We start from the raw sequence: 21,725 nt of genomic DNA, 5'->3' as shown, positions 1-21,725 counted from the left end.
CAAGCCTGTTAAACTGGCTTAAAATATCTAGCTTACAAATTAAGAGACAGAGAGATAGAGAGAGAGCGAAAAAAAATTTGTCCTATCAAAATGTCAATTTGGACTGTCAATTCATTTGCATAAACAGCAAACTGATTGAATGGCCATAAAGACAGCAGCTAAACGGCTCATCATAATCATGTTCCGCGGACCGTCTGGCTGGCTGGCTGGCTGTCCCGTTGTAAACGCGTCAATTTAATGGCATAACATTTTTATTAGGCATCTGGGATTTCGTGCAGTGTAAATTAATTTGTGCCCGATCCGCAAACAACGCAGATGAGCCAGCTAAACAGTTGCAGTTCTGGGTTGTGGAGGAGACTCACAGAGAGGGGGCAGGTAGTGGGCAGAGAGTGAGAGAGAGAGTGAACGGGCCACTGACGATGACAACATTAATATAAATTAAACGCATAGGCTGACATCACAAGGACTTCGCCCGGGACACATTGTGGATAAATAACGAATGCTTTTAGCAGCGACAAGAAACCAACGCCGGCTGCTTAAATGTTATTTATGCTCCTCCTCCCGGCTAAATGGGTCAATTAAACATTGATTGGAGCCACCGTTGTCGCTCGCCCCACCAATCGCAATCGAATAACTGAGAGTGTTGGAATTTAGTGACGTACTAGCGAGATACCTCTTGAATAAATACATATATTAAACATGTTTAGTTTGAGTAAATTTGAGCTTTCATTAGACATAGATTTTGGGAAGTGATTTAGAGTATAATCTGTGTGATTTCTGTTCGATATATTGAGAAATGAATGACGCAATCAAACGAAAAGTTTTTGATAAATTCATAAGAGATTTTTATTTAGAAGTAAAACACGACCAATTGCCTCCAGTTTCAATTTCAAAGTCTTTCTATTCTTTCACCGTTATTAGGGGGTGTACAGTGCGCTAATATGCCCGCTCTGATGAATTTAAAATGCGTTCCAATACAAATGCCGTTCATATTGATTTCATGGTCACAATTTACTCAAACGCCTCAACAGTCTTTATTTCTAATACTATCACACGCTCAACCCACAAACCCATATACCCACATTTATCCCATTTACCATAAACGTAACGTTGTATAAAAACTAAAAGCCAGAACTCGGTTCGCGGTATTGTTTCAGCGGGCGTATAAAGTGCAATAACCAGGCGTACATTGAACCAAGCGGCGAGTCGTATGGCCAAAAGCTCGGCTACACTTGGCTAACATACACTGACCACTAATCCAAACCTAATCTAAAATAATTGAGTATTGCACAGCGTGGAGTCCTGGCTTTTTCAGCGGCACTCTGAATAATTTATGCGCGCATTAAATGCGCTTAAAATGTAAGTGTGTATGTGTGTGTGTGTGCCCATTTCTGTATGTGTGTGTGTGTGTGTGTGTGGGATAGTGAAATATAGTTTGAGGACATCCCATGGACCAGGGCTGCCGGATATAAAATCTAATTCTGTCAGCTCAAACAGGAAACATTAAAATGCGAAACTCTTTGTTTAATATTAAAGAAAGCAAAAAGAGTCCTTGAAATAATAGTATTAAAGGATAATTCATAAAAACTCTGGAGCATTATATAAAAACATAGATTTTATTATTACAGCCATGTGTGGCGCAACCCTGGAGTTGGACGCGAATATCCCATGGATTGCGCTGCTGGCTTACAGCATCTTGCCACAGTCACTGGGGCATCTTATGACATAAGTTTATGGACCGTTTCTTGCAATGCCTTTTAGCGGCGCGCATTGTCCAGTAGGCGGCCATTAGCTTCAAGTTATGCAGCACAACTGCAGCAGCAGCAGGAAGAGCAAGAGGAGGAGCAGCAGGAGGAGGAGCAACAACGTGGCAACAACGAGACGGCAAAACTCTGCCCGGCTTATCTATGGAACTTCAAAGCTTTTGTGACGGCGCCAACATGACAGACCGACAGACATTGGACATAAAGCTGCAACGTGGCGTATGCGCAATATCTTTGCCTTTATATCGTCACTAACTGTGTGTGTGTGTGTGAGTGTTTGTATAAAGAGCGAGTATAAAGCAAAAATTGTGTCGTCAACAGTTGCACAATGCAACAGCCACTGCGCCCCAGGCATTAAATCACTAAGGACAACAAGAACAACACCAGCTGCGCTATAAAACAGGTAGTAGTACTTCTGCTTTACAAAATATACATAAGTAAATATATACTTTAAGAGCAGCACAACAATAGCTGGCGTATAAGCAAAACAGCAACAAAATGGTCTGTGAAATGTGTGCAAAAGAAAAACAAAAGCAATAAACAGTTATGGATCTGTTGGCCGATAGAAAGATATCCTATACGATGTTGACCCAGGGCTGAGTTGGTAAAGTACTTGCTGTTGTTTAACGGGCAATGCTGTGAAAGTATTTACTGAAATATGCAGCTACAGTCAGAGACGACAAGACACACACACACATATATACCCTTTGCACATTTCGTACTCTTTGCAGGGTATACAAACATGTTTTCAAAGTAAACAATGGCTGGTTGGCATTTATGGTTTGCCAATAATTAAATATCCTTGAAAATATGCAGTTCAAAAGAAATTTTATCATCTATTCCACAGCCACACATCAATTTAGAACAAACAATAGCTTAAATGTCTATTGTGGCATTTCTTTATTAAGATTTCAATTCAAAGGGAATTCAATTAGAAAATATATATATAAAAGACTTAATGCAAGTTGCCCAAGCTAAATGCTTATTGCAACAAAAGGATAAGTAAAGAAAAAGAATTGAAAAATGGGCGTACAAAAAAATATAAAATAAATATAGTATATATATATTGTAAATAGAATTAAATATCTTTTTAATTAAATAAAATTTAAAAATAATAATAAACAATAAAGAAAACAATAAGGAAATATTAAAAATGAATTAATATTATAAAATTAAATAAAATAAAAATAAATAATAATAAAAAATAAGTATATTATAAGAAAATTATAACAATGAATTAATAACTATAAAATTATAATAAAGTAATAACTAATTAAAATAACACAAAAAAACAATAAAAGAAAAATATATAAAATAATAAAAATAAAATAATAAACATAAAATAACACCAAAAATAATAACAGAAAATACAAAATTAAAAGGAAAATATTTATAAACTTACAAATAATAAATCATTGAATTTTTTATTTATTTTGACTATTTTTTTTAATCAGAATAACAACACAAGCATATCATTTTATCAATTTATTTAATTAGTAAAATTATATTTGTCAATCAAGGTAAAATTTTGCACACTTCAAGCAACTCTATTGGCACACTAAACTATTCGCGCAGCCCTCGCTGCACATGTTTATTAAGCGATGGCTGTCACAGCAAATTCAAAAACCTGAAATGCAAATCTCATCGTTGTTGCGACATTCAAATGGTCAACAGTCAACAGAGGCTGCAGTTCGCATAACTCAAATATCATATGCCCCAGTGCCAGCCCAGAGCGCATCGATCCGCATTGTCAGGCTGCCTGGTTGGCCTGTTGGCCTGTTGGCTGCACGTTGCCTGGCTGCCGATGTTGTCAATGTTATTGTAGCTAATGCTCAGCCTTTGTGTGCGCTGCGATAGGCAGCCGGGGTAAGTGAGGCGAAATCTGTGCCACAAATGCGATGTTATCAACATTTTAGATACAATTTGCAGCGCTCTGTTGAGGCGCCTGCTGCCAGCTGCCTGCTGAAGGCTTTGGCTCGACATCGCTTCTTACGTCTCGCTGGGTTGACTGGGCTGGGCTGGGCTGGCTTACAGGCAAATTTGAGCTTATACAATTTGCAGTTAGCCGCCTGCTGCCTTACGCTTGACTAACTGCCTGACTTGACTGCCTCTGCGTCAGTGGCCTGGCCTAGGATTCTTCAACTGCCCCCTATCCCCGCCACACGCTCCACGCCTCTCGCCTTTCTGCTAGCAACTTGTAACTTGGCGCCCTCTCACTGTGTGCTCGCTGGCTGCTGTTGCTCATTGTTGTTGCGGCTTGTTTGGTTTTATTGTGTTTATATTTGGCTTAAGGCATCAATTTGCTTTTACTTATATACATATCGAGCGCGACGACTACCAGCGCCGAGCTGAATGCCAATGTTGAAGCAGCAGCAACAACTGCGTATCGTTATCAGCCAACCATGCTTGCCAGCAATAATACAAATATGCATTTAGTTTATATGAGTGTGTGTGTGTACATACATCTATATGTTTGCGTGTACATATGGGGTCACACACGCACATAAGAGCACATCGAATGGCAAATGCATCGATTACATAATCCATTTACACAAATGGCATTTTAAATACATTATATTGACAACCGAATGGTATTGAGTGCAGCCACGCGGCGTATGCGCAATATTTGTATCCTACACAGGCTCTTGACAAATACGCATACGCCTACAAGCACTCACACGCACAGGCCACACCCACACAAAGGGCAGTACTTGTGTGTGTGTGTGTGCTAAAGTGCATTTGCGTGCAAATTAGTTTTCATTGTGTTCTACTTAAACTCCGTTTAATCAGTGCGTCTAGCAAGTTTTCAACCTTATGTATGGATAAGGGAATTACAATTGCTTTAGGCTTCGCTAAGAGCCTTGACCTATGAGTTAATGAGTGTATATAGTGTGCATAGAAATATGCATATAAATATCTACATATATGATTATTTGTAAAGGTTATTGGAATTTATTCCTTTTATTGTTTAGATCCGTTACTAAATATATTCATTTCAGTCAAATAAATTTGTATTATTTATATGCCTATATTTAATAAAATTCTCTGCACGATATTTACTGAAAACTTGTTAAATTAAATTTGGTAATATATATTTAAATAAAAATAAATTTATTTCCTATATTATTATTGTAATTTAATTGATTTACTTTGTGTATTTGAATTCTCTGTATGAAGTTTAATTAACAAGCCTTAAATGAGTTGATAATATTTATTTTAAAACATTTTCATTAAACATCACGCAGGGAATGCAATTAAATAAATTTACTAGAATATTTATTCAATTACATGCGGAATATTAAACGTGCTGAGTGCAAATCAAATACAATCAAAATGCACGCATCACGTGCAATTTGTATTTGGTATTAAATCTCATGGCAAATAGATCTCATTACAGTCAAATAGACGTCAACGACACACATACACACACACACGATTCCTAACGAGCCATTCTAAAGCGTTTGCCAAGTGGCGCCACCTGTCGCATTTTCAGTGAAAACAACAATCATCAAGTGGATGCACAATGTGCAAACAAAATACTTGAACGCCATCAACTTCATAATCATCACAGTCATAAGCATTACTTATCCCCCCATCATCATCATCATTATCATCATTATTATTGATTGCTATCTGGCACCGCACGCCACAAAGTCATTTGCCCAAAGCCCATGGACCAGACTCGTTTGCCAATTGGCCGGCCAGTGCACGTTTCGCTCGCCAGATGGCGCTGCTGCTGCCCATCAATTTTACGATACAATTGCCGATGAGCCGTTAATTAATAAAAATAGCGCAAAAAAAAAGAAAACACAAGAGTGAGTAAAATGATGCAAAAAGAAAAGCCTCTCCTCCTCATTAATAAATATTAACTCATAATTGGGCACGAATCGCGTATTGAATATGTTGCAATCTTGTGTTCAGTGATTTAACGAAATTTAATAAAAATTTTAACCATGCTCAAGTGCTGCACGCCAGGGCAGGTGCAAAAATCAGCGAGCAAGAAAATAAAATGCATACGGAAACAACCAACTAAAGGAAGGAAAAGCCAATAACAAAGCAAACAACAAACAAAAAATATATATATATAAATTACAACAACAACAAAATATGTTGTAAAAGCCACAAAACCAGCCAGAAACTAATGGAACTAATTGTTCGACGAAAGGCGGCCACATAAATATGCATAGCAGGAGGCGGGGGACTTACGAGAGTAAGAAAGAGAGAGAGAAGGCGAGAGGGAGAGTGAGAATGAGAGCGAACCATTCATTGTTTAGCCGAAAGTGAAATGCCAATGCCAAGCGCATGCCGCCGCTGCGCTCCATAATTGGAGCAACTGCAGCGCTTGCCACGAGATCGTGTGAAGTGTATAAAATCATGTGCCTGGCGCGCAGGCGCCGGCAGTCAATAGTGGCGATCGCAAGGCAACTGACAGCAATTGCCAGCCTACAGCGAATAGAGCAGCTCCAACTTGGAATACCTGAGCACAGACCCAACTAGTCGCGACATGAGGAAGCATTGCGTAAGTAAGCCAGAAATCCATTCAATGCAAATGCCATTCAAGCGCCGCCCTGGCTTACAGATCTACGGATGCTGCATTTTGCTGCTGCTGCTGCAGCTGGTGAGCGGCGAGCAACAGGCGGAAGATCACAGGTAAGTGAAGTGACCAGGAAGTGATTTTAAAGTATAGAAAATAAAGTGAGAAATATTGCTGCGGCTGGCCAAGGTTTTTAAGAAGAAAATGTAGCCTGATTCAATATTAATGCAAATAAAAAATTAAATGCAAATTTGAACAATAAATTCACTGACATAAACTGAATAAAAAATTAAAGTTTAAGTTAAAGTTCATATTAAAATATAAAATTCAATGTTTATTAAGGAAAAACTCAAATTTAAATTTAAATTGGAAAAATAATAAAAATATTTTAAAAATAAAAAAAAAACAATTTAAATTTAGTTAAATAAAAAAATTAAATCAACAAAATATTCATTCAATTTAAATTTGAAAAAAAAACATATATTTAAATATACAAATTTTAAATTTGAATACAAATTTATACCTAGATATAAAACTCAGTGTTGATTTTAAAAATCAAATTTTAATAATAAATTCAATAATATAATAATAATAACAATAATAAAAAATAATACTAATAATAAATAATATTAATAATAAATAATAATTAATAATAATAAATATAACGTAGTCTCAAATTTAAAATTCATAAATTTAAATTACAATTTTAAATTTCAATAAAAATGACAAATTTTAATGAAATAGGTAAGCTTGTGAACAAAACTTTAGTTTAAGCAAATAAAGAAGTTAATCAACACAATAATTTCACACAGAGCGAACAAATCAAAAAAGTTTCCCAAACGAATTGACGCAGAAAAAGCAAACTCAGATAATTTATAAATAAATAAATAAATAAATGCCAAGCACAGAGATAGGGCAAGATGAGAAAGGAGAGAAAATGGTGAGAGCAAACATGGAAAATGTATCAATTATTACACGAAGAAAAACAAAATAAAATAAACCTAAGGAAATTAATAATCAAAACTCTAACCATGCCTCCCTTTTATTTGCAGAATTCAAAGACGTTTCATGTGGCAGCAAATGGACATGGGCGGCCTTATGGGCCGCATGTTCGGCGGGGCACGGATAATGAGATCCATGTTCGGTGACTTTATGCCCAGCACAGCGAGCTATAGCAAGAACATGATGGACTATATGCCAACGGAGACGACGCGCGTCAAGTACATCATACGAGATCCGCATACGAACAAGCCGGTGAAGATAATCAAGATGCGTGGCTCAGCGAAGAAGGTGGTGAAGCTGATAAGGCCACTGCCCAAGCCACAGCCACTGGTCACAGAGTCGACGAAGCTGCAGTACGAGAATCGCATGCGGCAGCTGGAGAAGGAGCAGGAGCTGATTGCTGAGGGCAAGGCGCCCGCTAGCAGCGATGAGGCACTCATGGATAAATACTTTAAGCACAAGCCGCGCACCAACAGCAACGAGATTGTCTCTGGCAAGATTATGGAATACCAGAGCTGGAAGCCGGTCTACAAGTCGGGTGAGCAGCCCACGTCCTATGTCACGCTGCGTCCCCAGGCCATGACACAGCTGCACACACAAATTACGTCGAGCCGCGACAACAAGGACTATCCGCCTCCTGGCGAAATGCTGCCCAAGCCCGAGAAACTGGTGGGCCGACGTCCAGAGCTGGACGAGGAGGACGACGACTTCGAGCAAGTCGATGACGACAATGAAAATGAGCTAGCCAAGCCGCCGAGCGGCCATCAATACGAGGTGACCGAGCACACGGGCGAGGCCAGCGGCGAGGTGCAATCGCTGGCCCCCATGGAGGGCGGCTTTGTGCCCTCCAAGCAGTATCACAGCCAGCCAAGCGAGCAGGCCAACAGCCAGCCAAGCAGTCACTCCGGCAGTCACTCGAGCAGTCACTCCAACAGCCCGCCCGACAGCCATGCCAATGGCCAGCACAGCCACAGCGGCAGCCACGCGCACCGTCCGCGTAGTCGTGGCAATAGCCTTGCACCACCGACTACCACAACCACCGAGGTGCCCAATTATCCGCCAGCGTTTCTGAAAAAGTATCGCGAACGCGAGGCCGCCGCAGCCAACGCAAAGCCCAGCAGCAGCAGCAGCAGCGGCAGCAGCAGCAGTAAATCCCGACCTAAGCACCACAAAGAGCTGATCCTCGTCGAGCCGCAGAACAGCCAAGCCCAATCCAATATTAGCTTTGCGATGAGCAGCCTACGCGCACGCCTCCAGGAGCAGCAGCGTCAGACAAATCAGGAGGAGCGCGACGCCGAGATGGAGGCGGCCCTGGTGGACGCCATGCACGGGGACAAATGGCCAGCGCAGGTGCAGCACGGCGGCAGCTATCTGACCAGTCCCATTGGACCCAGTGCGGTGGCCTTCGACCAGGCCGTGCAGCCCTCAAAGAAGCAGCGCAGCGAGTACAAAAGACAGCGGGCCAATCTGCGACAGCGCGGATCCGTCAAGTTTAGCGATAATCCCATCGAGGAGGTGTAGCCCAGGAGCAAGCGAAGCAAGCGGAGCAGTAACCAAAGCATAGCCAAAGCGTCAGTTAAGCGTTTTAATTGCCTAGCTGTTAACATAGTTTTTAAAAGGCCTAAGTAAAAGCAAGAGTTTAATACACCCACACACACACACACACACACACACACACACACATACTTGGCGCAACAAAACAATTTCATTTGGGGCTGAGCGAAGTCATTGGACCGAGCGCACGCAACGCAAATGCAACTTCATTATCGTGTTGCTGTTCGTTATGCCGAATGCACTTTAATTATTGTAAAATATCCCAAGCTCTTTCCCGCCCCTGCAAGTCGTTGGCACTTAGCACATTCCTTCGTTTCATTTGACAACCAATTTAAAGCTTTGAACTGCCTTCAAGTTGACCCCAAAAAAAATACGAAAAATACCCCAACACACAAGCGCAGCTAAAAGTGGGTTAAACCTGCTATAAATTCCAGTGACAAACCAGAACAAAAGACAGCCATAAGACATTCTAAGCTTTAACATTCCCAGAGACGGCCGCAAGGCCACTTCTTCTCTTCACAAAACAGCAAAAATAGTAAAAGGCAACAACAAAAAAAACACACACACACAACAACAACTACAACAACGAATATAAAGAAATGCAACAAATGCGGTTTTTAATTAAGTACCTAAAGCAATGGCGACAACAGCTGAATTAAGAGCCAAACTGGCCAGAGCGAATGGCAATGGAAAATGTAAGCACAAGGCAGAGTGAATGAAAGTAGAGGAAAAGCATGAAGCACACAGCGGGAAACCAATTTTCCTCCATTTCGTCGAATGAATGCCATCCATTTCGATTCACTGAAAAACTTCTGACAAAGCCACAATTACTTTAAGCAAAGCAGGAATTTAATAAGAAATAAAAACAAATTTCAAATGGCTCAACTTGTGTATTTAATTTATTGTTTAGTAATAAATTTGTAATTTCTCTTAACCCAACAATTGTTAAATTTTAATTTTACTTCAAACTCTGCTCTCTAGATTTAATAAAAGTTATTGTATATTTTTTAAAGATTATTTATGAAATAAATTAAAAAAAAAAAAATCAAATAATTGAAAACATTATCCGATATTGTATTTAGGGAAAAATCACAGTAAAACAATTTTAATTAATTTAATACTGATTTATTAACCATTCAAAAAATATTCGATGATGAAACAAAAATAAATTATTGTAGTTGTAATTATTTTACTAAATTTGTTGGCAAAACAAATATAAAAGAAATGAGCTGAATAAAATTGTAAACAAATAAAAATATTAAAATCTTTGCAAATATTATACATTATTTTTAATATTTAAATTTTATAGCAATGAATTATAAAATGTAAATAAAAATCAAGACTCAAATGATTTCACAAGTTATACAAAAATACTGCTAATAAGTCTATTTAACCTACTCGTTAGTCTATGATTCATTTGCCCACTTCTATGTATGTATATAATCTAATCTGTCTGACTAAATGCTACAATACCCGCTAATCAGTCAGATTAAATGAAAGAACTATCAGAAATAAAACTGTTGCAAAATATTTCTATGTACCATAAGCCCCAACGAAATATGAATGATTCGGCAAATTGAACAAATTCAGCAAATTTTCTCATATGAAAGCAACAAAATTTCAGTTTAAATTACTAATTAGTCATGTTCGATTCCGGCTTATACACAGCCCCATCAAAAGACGTCAAGCGACCATTTCCCGACACCTGTGAAAAGTTGTGCTTATCGAGCCACTACAAATGATTTCTAATCGTTTCGTTGGTAATGTACACCTGCGGCACCTGCGGCCTTGGCGTTCCATTGTTCAATGGCCACCATTTACACGTCTTCTTCTTCTTCTCCGTTGCTTCTAGCTGGAGTCATTAAAAGCGCCAATTGAGTGGGCTATGCAAAGCGTCACCAAAAAACGCGATTAGGATTGCAGCACCTAACAAAGGCAACAATAACAAATCGCTGGGACACGCCCCAAAAGTTTCAAGGACATTATTGGGCACGTGGCTTAATGCTGGAGGCGCGGGGGGGAGGCCAAAGAGCTGAAGCGAAGCAACCCTTGTACCTGTCCAAGTGCCCGCTGGCAGGAAGCGTACTCACCATGTCCCCAGGTCCTGCTGTCCTCGACTCTCTCATTGTCGAGTGCGGCAAATACAAATTAGAATTTAAATGAACAATGCAACCAGAGCGGAAGTGTGTGTGTGTTTGTGTGTGTGTGTGTGTGTGTGTGTAGGTGGGTGACATTGCACGTAACGAACATTGGACAGCGACAGCGACAACAACAACAACAACAACAGCTGACTGGCAATAATGTCATGCAGCAATTTTTTTTCAACTTGTTTCTACTTCTTCAACGCTCTTTGGGGTTATTTTGCACACAGAGCAGCAACAAAAAAAAAAGTCTGGAGATATTTACGCTGTATGGCAAACTAGGTCGCTAACTCAACTGCAAAATGTCAAAGGGATAATGGAATTTCGCATAGAAAATTTGTTAAAGTGCGTTTGAGCACAACAACAACAACTGCAACAACGAGACGAGACGCATATAGCTAAGCTGAGAGCTATCCATCTAAAGTGCAGCGCATGTAGCTTCAAATTATATATGAGAAGCTTGAGTTGAAAAGGAAGCTGGCTGACAATAAGTAAAAATCTTTAAAGGCTACTTAATTTGAAAATTTAAAGGAGACTGAAAATTTGCACATAGAAAAATGTTTGATGCATTAAATCCTCTGGAGGCTCAATAGTGGGAATAAAATTAATAAAGAATAAAAAAATAAATAAAATAATTATAATAAAAGCCGAGATTCCATTAAGTATATATGTATATGTAAATCCACAAAAGATGTAGTTAAGGCAGCTGCATGACAAAAGCTGAATGCTACGAGACTCGATGAAAGGTGCATGAATAAAATTTGTGAAAATAATGACCATATATTGATCATAATTTGCTGGTTAAAAAAAAAGCATAGCCCCATGAATACCTCTGACACTGTGGGCCTACTGTTCTAGTGAATGTGACAAAAACAACGCTGGAAACTATAGTTAGGGCAGCGGCATGACAAAAGCTGAATGCTACAAGACTCGATGTAAGGTACATCAATTCCGACGACTGAATAATATGAATTCATCGCTCATGAAGTAGAAAACATAACCATATGATTCACATAATATTTTTATATTAAATATATTATTAACATAATAAATGCTCTTAGTTTACATCTAGCGAATTTATGGCTGGATGATATGACACTCAAAGGATGGTACATCTATGAAACTAGTGGAGATAGAGATCAGAACTTGCATGCTAAATAAAAGGCATAGCCTTATAAATGATTAAGGAATTGTGGGCCAACTTTTCTAGTGAATGTGATAAAAACAAAATTTGAAACTTGAGTTGAGGCAGCTGCATGACAAAAGCTGAATGTTACAAGACTCAGTCTATCAACAAATCAATTTCGATAAGTAATGCTCGATATTGATATATATATATCCTTTATTCATTATTATTACTATTCATCGATTTCGATAACTATTTACCGAGCATGTAGAAATATTGATAATATTTGCTTGAAACTTGAGTTGAGGCAGCTGCATGACAAAAGCTGAATGCTACGAGACTCGATGTAAGGTACATCAAAAGCCAAAGACTGAATAATATGAAGCTTGTGGAAAACTGTATCCTCATTGCGCAGGAATAGAAAACATAATCATATGATTCACAGAAATATAAATGCTCTTAATTTAGGTCTTCTAGCGAGTTTATGTTAGAAGCTAAATGCTCTGCGACTGCATGACAGAAGCTGAATGATATGACACTCAAAGAATGGTATATCTATGAAACTAGCGGAAGTAAGGATCAGAACTTGCACGCTAAATAAAAGGCATTGCCTTATAAATAATTAAGGAACTGTAAGCCAACACTTCTAGTGAATGAGATAAAAATAAAACTTGAAACTTCAGTTAGGGCAGCTGCATGACAAAAGCTGAATGCTACAAGACTCAGTAAATCAACCCATCAATAACGATAATTAATATTTGATGTCGATAACTCCTTGATAAATAGTTATTCATCGATTTCGATAACTATTTACCGACATCTATACAACATGACGAAAACATTGATATTTGCTTGAAACTTGAATTAAGGCAGCTGCCTGACAAAAGCTGAATGCTACGAGACTCGATGTAAGGTACATCAATAGCTAATAATATGAAGCTTGTGGAAAACTGTATCCTGTATTGGTGAGGAATATGAAAACATTATCATATGATTCACAGAAATATAAATACTCTTAATTTAGGTCTTCTAGCAGGTTTATGGCAGAAGCTAAATGCGCTGAGACTGCATGACAGAAGCTGAATGCTATGACACTCGACTGATGGTATATCTTTCAAACTTTCAGATCGTGATTATCAGATAATAGCAATATCAGCTAAATCCCTGCTCTATTATCAGCAGACTTCAGCTATCGACAACTAATATTAGATAAGTAAATTCCATAACAAATATGAATTTGAAATTTAAAACTTAAAACTAAGCTCTAGTGGGAATTTTAAATTTAAACTATATTTACAAAACTTGATTACCAAATAGATAATCCATAAGCATACTCTGCAAAATAAATCGAATCGATCATAGATGCCACCTATATGAACAGCTCTTATAACTCCTTTAGGTTCCGAAACATCATATCTTTAAATTTCCTAGCACTTCTAATGTTTCACTAACCAAGTGCAGTAGAATCTCCCCACTTTAAAAGCACATAAAAACCCATTTCAAACTCGTAATATGAACATTTTGAGCACTGCATTTGCATTTACCATGGAAACTTTGCTGCTCAGCGAAAGGAATGAATATTAACAACGGAAATATTTGGCTCTATGACGACTCAATTATATATTTAAGGCCAGGTAATTGTTGCGTGATAAATGCCGAACTGCCTTTTGCTTTGTCGCTGTCAAAGTGAAATTTATGAAAGTGAAATTCATTTAATTATAAGTGACAGCCAGCCCAAAGACAGTTGGGCACAGGAAGAAGAGGACCAAAAATGGCGTCGCTGCTGCAAATGGATTGTGGGCGACAGCTGGTGGAAGGGATGGCAGGGGGGCGTGGCATGTCAACCCACGTTGTGCCAAAAATGATATTAATTATGGCTTGCGACGCGACGAGCGAAATAACAAACCAAATTGCAAAGATGACATCGGAAAAGCCAATTTGGAGTGTTTTTTTTTTTTTCTTTTTTTTAGTAACTTTGAAAAGCTTGTGAAGCACATTGAACTCACAATCAACAAGAGAGTGAGAGAGAAAAAGAGAGAAAGGGACTGCTGCTGCCCATTTAGCAGAGAAAACATTTTGTTTGCTTAATAAAACACACACAGCTCACACACACACACACAAAACATACACACGGCAATCCTGGAAAATCCAGACGGGAGCACAGGGCGAAGCTGGCGGAAATGCAGGCAACGACGAACGTTTAGCATCAGTTTAGAAGTGCGAAATGTGCGCTGCATGCTAAAAAATTAAATATTCAAATATAGCTGAAAGTGTGCGAGGGAACGAGGAGAGAGAGGCCGGAAGGCAGAGTGGGGCAACGCTCTATAGAGATGAAGCCAGCCGAAGCACTCGAACTCGAAGAGAAATTCCGACAAATTTATGGGAAGGCATATGCAAAAGCCCGCACAGGCGACAAAATCTAAATATTTTGTTAAATTTAATGAATTTATACAAGGACTTATGCTTGAATTAAAACAAATAAAAATATTTCGAGCTAAAATATTGTTTTAATGATTAAGATGTTAATGTTGTTATTGTTGACTTTTGAAGTGCTAAGATAAGGTTAATGTTGATTCGAAATTCTCTGATAGTATTTCAAATATGAATGTCAATTTGCAATAAAAATATTTTCTTATTTTCATAAAAGTATTCTATTAACATTTAAAATGTTAATACTATTCCTATATTTGGATTAATATTAATTTCAATGTCTAAAATAATTAATGCAGATTTAAAATGTTATTGTTAATTTCATTTAAATGCTATTGTGATTTAAAATGTTAATGTTAATTTTGAGTCATAATATTCTGTTAGTGAACTATGGTTAAAATGTTAATTTTTTATAAATATATTCTACAAATACTTGAACTTTTAATATTAAACTTCAATCATAAAAACCCCGTTATATTTTAGAATTTTTATGTTAATGTTGCATTAAAGCTTTTTGGTAATACTTAACATATAAATGTTTAGTCCAAATATTCTGTTAAATATCCAAAATTTCAATTTGTAACTAAAATATTCTGTTAATTCTAAGCATTCATTTGCTACCAAAAATGTATATTAGCTGAAAAACTTAAAGATCCTTTAACAAACTTAGAAATTTATATCTAAACTGTTTTATTAATGTTTTTTAAGTCCTAATTCAATTCATTTCACTTTAAAACACTAATTTAATAAAATAGTTTCGCAATTATCGAAGCAGTTCATAAAACATAAACATACTCATAAATCAATCATAAACGAATCATAATTACTAAAATAATTATTCATTTGCAGACAGCTGAAGAGCTCAATAAAACTGAACGCATAACAACATAAACCACTCAACAGTTCAATAGAATCAATTAATCGTTCAATAGTTCACTTGAATGACCCACTTAAAAGAACTCAATGTAAACAGCGGCGATTGAACTCAAATTGCAATTACTTGAAATTACTGATCTAATATTTGTTTATGCCAGGCACTATTTACCTGGTCCCATGTAGAAATATGTGGCCTACTTTACTCAAGTCTCGAATCATATTTATAAAGCAATCAATTTTGGTTATAAACAAATTAATGAGAACAAAAAAACTGCTAAAATCTATGCGAACATATAAAAGATAATTTTTGTATGTGTAAAATTGCTGGAATTGTTATGTTAATCAGCTAAATTGCAGTCTTCATATTATTTGGATGTTCACATTAAGATATTAATGCATAGTGTCAAGTTTGTCGGCTGACTGTTTGCTTATGCATGTGTATGCAAGTATTTGTGGCTGTTTTAGCTGAATCTAGAACAGTTAAAAGCCCAGCGGTCCTATTGCCCGAATGCCGAGTGCGGCTGCATAAGCCAGTGCCGCACAGCCGCAGTCAGAGCCAGATCTGATGCCAAAACAGAATCTAAGGCTAAACCTAAAGCTGGCTACGATGTAAATCTCTCTCTCTCTGTCTGTGTGCGTGTGTGTGTGTTTGTGTGCTGCTTTGAAGGCGGCACAAGTTGTTGGTCGTTCATCTGCGTCTGTATGTGGCGGCTGTCGAAGTGTAATCAGCGGCACGGCGGCAATTACTGCAGCATATGCATGGAGTACTCACAGTTTGTAGTTTGCACTTGGGCTGCCGCTGCATGTCTACAGTAAGTGTGGCTGTGCATGTGTGTGTGTGTGTGTCTGTGCATAAAAGTTGGCAAAACGCAGCGCAATTTGCAGCACTGAGCGGATTTTGAAAATGCTAAATGCAGCAGCTGCACCAGGAATAGCAACAACAATAACAACAACAACAACAACAACAACAACAACCACAACGATAACAACGATGAGTACAACTCAGCTCAGTTCAGCTGCAGTGCATCATCAGTGGATTGCGTCGCTGCGCCGCTGTGGCAGCCACCGCGCCGGCGGTTGCAGCTGCGGCTGTTGTTGACTTTGATGCACTTGTACGTACGTCTGTTCGGGCAACATCATTTTAATGAATATTACGCTTAACGCGTTTAAATTGAATTTGTTTAGCCGAGCAGCGCTTAAAAGTGCCAAGTGCTACCCACTCACTAGCGAGACAGGGAGGGGGCTACCAGAGAGGTAGGCGTGGTGAAACTAGAGTTGGCTAACCGCATGCCAGAAGAGCGGACAGCACTGAGATAATAAACGCGCTATATCACAAAATTATTCGAACATAAATTTAAAACTAATATTTCAGTTTATGAATTATCTAGTAAAATAAGGTAATCAATTCAATTAATATTTGAATTTGATTAAAAAAGCATTAGAAAATTGCCCATAGACATTTGCTAATAGACTAAATGGAAATCATATCATTTATATTCATTATCACACAAAAAATCTTATCGAGTGCTTCAACAACTAGATGTTATCGATAACTATAAAAGCTGCCGAAATAGACTGAACAGATAGCATATCACTTGAGTTCGTTATCAGAAGGCAAGTCTCGTTGAATGTTTTAACAAATTAAAGATATCGATAAATTAAATAGCTGCTGAAATAAATAGAACGAAAATCGTATTACTTTTATCTAATCACCCTAGAAATACAGCATTTTAGCTAATAATTGTTACAGTAATTATTGGCCTACTTTATTTTTTATCCCACTAAATCGAATATCGCAATAAATCGAACAAAAATTCTATCCCATTGAAAGAAATTCATACTCAATAATGCTCGATAATTTGAATTTCTGTGTAAATCGTAAGAAATCCTATTGCTATTTCGAATCATCTGTATATATTTTAAAAGACAATGAAATTTAAAATAAAATAATTAGATTAGGTCGCCTGCTTTTATACAGCTGAAAATTCACCTATTTACTTATGCTGAAACATTCCATTCGGTTATCAATTGAAGATATAATTTTCTTTATTTCGATCTGATTTGACGTTATATGACAACACAATTCCGATTTCTAATATATATGTACAGTAAGCAGTTCATAAAAGTAAGCGGCTCTGCTGAGTTCCTTCTTCGTCACTCGCTGCAATCGCAAGAATTTGTTCGCCAGAAGCTATTCAATTTTTATTTTATTGAATAACTTCGTGCATGCCAAATGTTTGGCTCTCTTCAGCAGGAGCATGCGAGCACTTGAGAGCTGTTGGACAAGGACGACCTGTCGTCTCGTACTGCAGCAATTGCACTGTCAATAGCAGCAACAGAGGCAGGAGTAGCAGGAGCAGCAGCGAAACGATTTTTATAGATATGCCCGGGCAGCAAATCGCATATTATCGCATCATGTTGCACCGGGTCCGGGCCAATGGCTGGTCCAACGGCTGCGCTGATCATTAATCTTTACAAGCTGCCAATGTGTGCGCCTTTTTCGGACTTCAATTGCCGCTGCACGAGCATTGGCCGTGCAGGATGCTATGTGCTTCAGTTTATGCCACATGTGTATGTGACCATCTGACTGTGAGAGTGGGCGAGAAAGTGTGTATGTGTGTGTGCATTAAATAGCGGATGGAGTCCATTAGAAAGCCATTGAAGCACATTCTGTCGATTGCAGCCAGTCCATATCCTGCCCATACGGATGTGCAGCTGCCAAAATGTTGTTTAAGTTCTTTTTGCTTTAAAGCACACACACACACACACTTACAGAGAGGCAAACCTCAAACTGCACAGTTTTTAGCCAATAATGCTGAGCTTTACTCTCTTTCAGCCACGAGCAACCGCATTTTGACTGCTTTGTGCATTAAATAAAATTGAAATAACATAATGAAAAGAGATTGCCTTTTCTTTGGGCCAGAATTTTACCCTTTTTGCTACCCGTTGGTATTCTGTTTAATTATCCACATGAAGAGTCCCCAACAAAAAACTAACTAAATGCCCCGCATACCAGCCACACAGTCTTGACCCCACACACCACAAACAACAACAAATGGAATCAAATTAACAGTGAAATAAAAGCAAAAATGCGTTAGAAATGCCTTTCGGGTCCGAGCGAATGCGAAGTGCCAAAATAAAGCCAACTTTCAGAAGATAGCAAAAGCGCGCGGAAAAAAAAAAAAGCAATAATAAATATCAAATAAAAGTTAAAAACAAAACAAAATAAAGTAGTACAAGAGCAAAGATAGCGAGCTCTGGTATTTGAAGTGTCATGCCAAAGTTGCAGCACATTTCTCAGCTAAGGAGTCGTGACTGGAGCCAAACCTCTCACTGAGCTCTCAACAGTTTCCACAGCTTTGCGGTATTTTTAAAGGAATATTATTTACTTTGTTGCGGTTCATTTATTTTGTACAGCTTGGCGCTATTTAATTTAAAACGTTTTCAACTCTCAGTAGCAGATACGATATAAGTACATTATATATACTCCAATATATATTTTAGAGCTCAACTTCATTTCTTATCGATCCACATCTTCGCTTTCACATATCAATTATATGCATTAAGCTAGGTTGAAACTACATTCTCTGAGAAGTAAACCTTTTTACTTATTTTTTTTCCATTTAGGCCGAATAAGAAGCAGCATTAATGAAATTTTTGATTAAAAAAGGGTACTCAAAGGATATTCTTAGAATGCGGGCTCAAGCTGTTTCTCAGAAGCCAATCAAAATAGAATATATTAAATAAATACATACATAATTCATGAATATTAGAAATATAATGAAAAGTAGCCCGCAGATTAGGTTTTGTAATTTTATATGATTCTCAATATATTGTTTATGTATATATTTAAAACTAATAAAAAATGTATTTATAACTATAGTTATAATTATATTTTTTGTTTTTAAACTTGTATGTATATAAAAAATCATGAATTATTTATATTTATTTATATTACTGTCATTAAATTGATTTTTTGCAACAAATGTTTATTGTCAATTGAATTCTTGAAATTATTTTTTTTATATATAGAAATACACTTTTTTTTTTAATTTATTTATTTAATAATCATTTGCTTTTTAGTATTAATAATATTTAATTATTTTATTTTTATTATTTTTTATTATTATTATATAATATTATTTATTATAATTTTTATTTTATTATTATTATTAATTATTTGTGAATTAGTTTTTATTTAATTTTTGAGTAGTCTTTATGTATATTATATTATTAATTTAACAGATTAATTAAAATTATTTAATTTCATTAAAATATGACACCTCGCATGCCATTTTCTTTTCATATTTTTTGGTCACTGTAATTTAATAATATTATAAAATTTTTTTTATTAACTTTTTAATGAATTAAGTAAGTATTGTTTACCTTCAAATTTATTACAATGTAAGTGTTTTTTTTATACATATATATATTTATATATATATATATATATATATATATATATATATATATATATATTTATTAATTTGAATTATTATCAATTATTTTTGTTTTAAATATTTGCTTTTGCTTTAATTGCATTTGCCTCAACGCGCAGCGTTTCTCCCAGTCGACTCAATTATTATTTTTATCCCACTGCATAAGGTGAAGACTGGCATTAAACTTTATTTGTGGTAATTGTATAAATACGATGCAGAACTATTCCAGTAATACCTTTTTTAGCATCTACTCTGTACTCCCTTGCCCTGCCCTTATCGCACTCAAAGCCGCAAAGCTAAAATATTTGAACAACAGCAAACAGCAACAAAATAAAAAGCGAAGAGCAAAACAACCAACCACATCTTTTTAATCCTTACTTTTTGTTGTTCGCTTGCATCTCTTTACGTCTATTGACAGAGATATATAAATTTAGGTTTTTTTTCTGGCTTTTGCTTTGGCTCTCTGCTTCCTTACGGTTCATTTGCTAAACGAGCAATCCGGCAAAAAAAAAGCAAATAGAGGGAAAATTTAATTAAATCGACTCGCGTATGTCTGCCCCGTATTTGCAAAATATAAAAAAAAGTACTTATTTATGTAATTATTTATGTACTTAAAAAAGTGTGTGCCTTGAGTTGCTTTTTAATTTGATTGCAGAATCCTTTGGCATATGGTTTCTGTTCCTCCTGTTGTTGTTGTTGTTGTTGTTCGACTGGCAGCAACAGGAAAAATGTTAATGAGATTGAAGAAAGCAAAGGGAAAATTCAATTAAAAAGCGCTTCTCAAATATTCATTATGCATGTTCTAATGTTGTACTCGCAGTGGGGATTTCCCTTGAACTGTGGCGAATCTGTTAATTAGCGCACAAAAATCAACTGCGGTTTTTCTTCTCTTTTTTTTTGTGTCTTGGGAGGGCAAATGTTTGTGTTTTGGCTTTTATGAGTTTTGTATGCATAATAATAATCATATCAAGGAGACCAAACTGGAATAAAACTTGCCAAATGCCACAGCAGTTGTCGCAAATGCCACAAGCGTTCAGCTTTACAGATAGTAGTTAGCGTAAAAGAGAGGAAGAGAGCGAGAGTGAGAGAGAGAGAGGGAGAGAGGGCAGCAAGAACAGCAGCTTAGAGCAAGACAGAGAGATTGGCAAAGTTCTGCCATGTTTTATGAGCAAAGTTGTTGCTCAAAAACCACTTGAAACAGCTCACAAATTGTGGTTATTGTTGTTGCTGTTGTTGTTGTTACTGCTGCCTTTTGTGGCATGATGAATTGTCATGAAATTTAATCAATTTATTTGAAATGTGCGACGGCACGAGACGTTTTAGCCCATAAATAACGCTGGCTAAACTAAAAATGTGACAATGCCAAAGTGCCAAAGTAAATAACAAACAATGAAAATGCAATAACAACAATAATATCAACACCAGAACAGAATACTCTTAAATACGGAAGAAAGGCAAAAAAAACCACACACACAGACACACATAAAGAGAACGAGATCAGCGACTAAAGTTTCATTGTTTGGCAACCACACACAGACACACTCACACACACACACACACACACACACACATGACACGTTTTCTTCGCACACATCCGGCAAAACCATTTTGTTACTCACTTTGCAGTGTATTATTTCTGGAAAATGAAGTTCAGAGCAGATAATTGAGACACAGACAAAATAATGCTCTGTTTTATGTTGGGAATTTTGTTGGGAATGAAGAGTATAGATTTATATTAATATATAAAATAAAATAATAATATATAAAAATAAATGGATATCTATAGATATTCATTTATATATTTAATATATTTATGTTTACATATTTAATTTATTTATTTATATTTATATAAACCCTTTT

The 21,725-nt window shown here is 36.7% G+C and overlaps 2 protein-coding genes across 3 annotated transcripts in view; one reads left to right on the top strand and one right to left on the bottom strand.

Annotated features, from left to right (window-relative positions):
• Window positions 1-21,725, bottom strand: part of ttv (exostosin glycosyltransferase 1 ttv) — an 85,748-nt gene that overhangs the window by 49,467 nt on the left and 14,556 nt on the right. The window lies entirely within an intron of this gene.
• On the top strand, window positions 5,602-9,233 carry LOC115565204 (uncharacterized). 2 transcript variants are annotated; one of them, XM_030390230.2, is made up of 3 exons: window positions 5,603-6,282; window positions 6,343-6,413; window positions 7,350-9,233. In XM_030390230.2, exons 1-3 carry the CDS (start codon window positions 6,268-6,270, stop codon window positions 8,818-8,820), a joined length of 1,557 nt encoding a protein of 518 aa, XP_030246090.2. In that variant the 5' UTR covers window positions 5,603-6,267; the 3' UTR covers window positions 8,821-9,233. The 2 variants fall into 2 exon arrangements, with proteins under 2 accessions (XP_030246089.2, XP_030246090.2); XM_030390229.2 differs by having other exon boundaries at window positions 5,602-6,413.

Source organism: Drosophila navojoa, chromosome 5 (assembly GCF_054131105.1).
Source record: "Drosophila navojoa isolate 15081-1374.11 chromosome 5, UAZ_NAV_1.0, whole genome shotgun sequence".
NCBI lineage: Eukaryota > Metazoa > Arthropoda > Insecta > Diptera > Drosophilidae > Drosophila > Drosophila navojoa.
The sequence above is the reverse complement of the archived record's forward strand: the minus strand, read 5'-3'. Positions and strand labels throughout refer to the sequence as shown.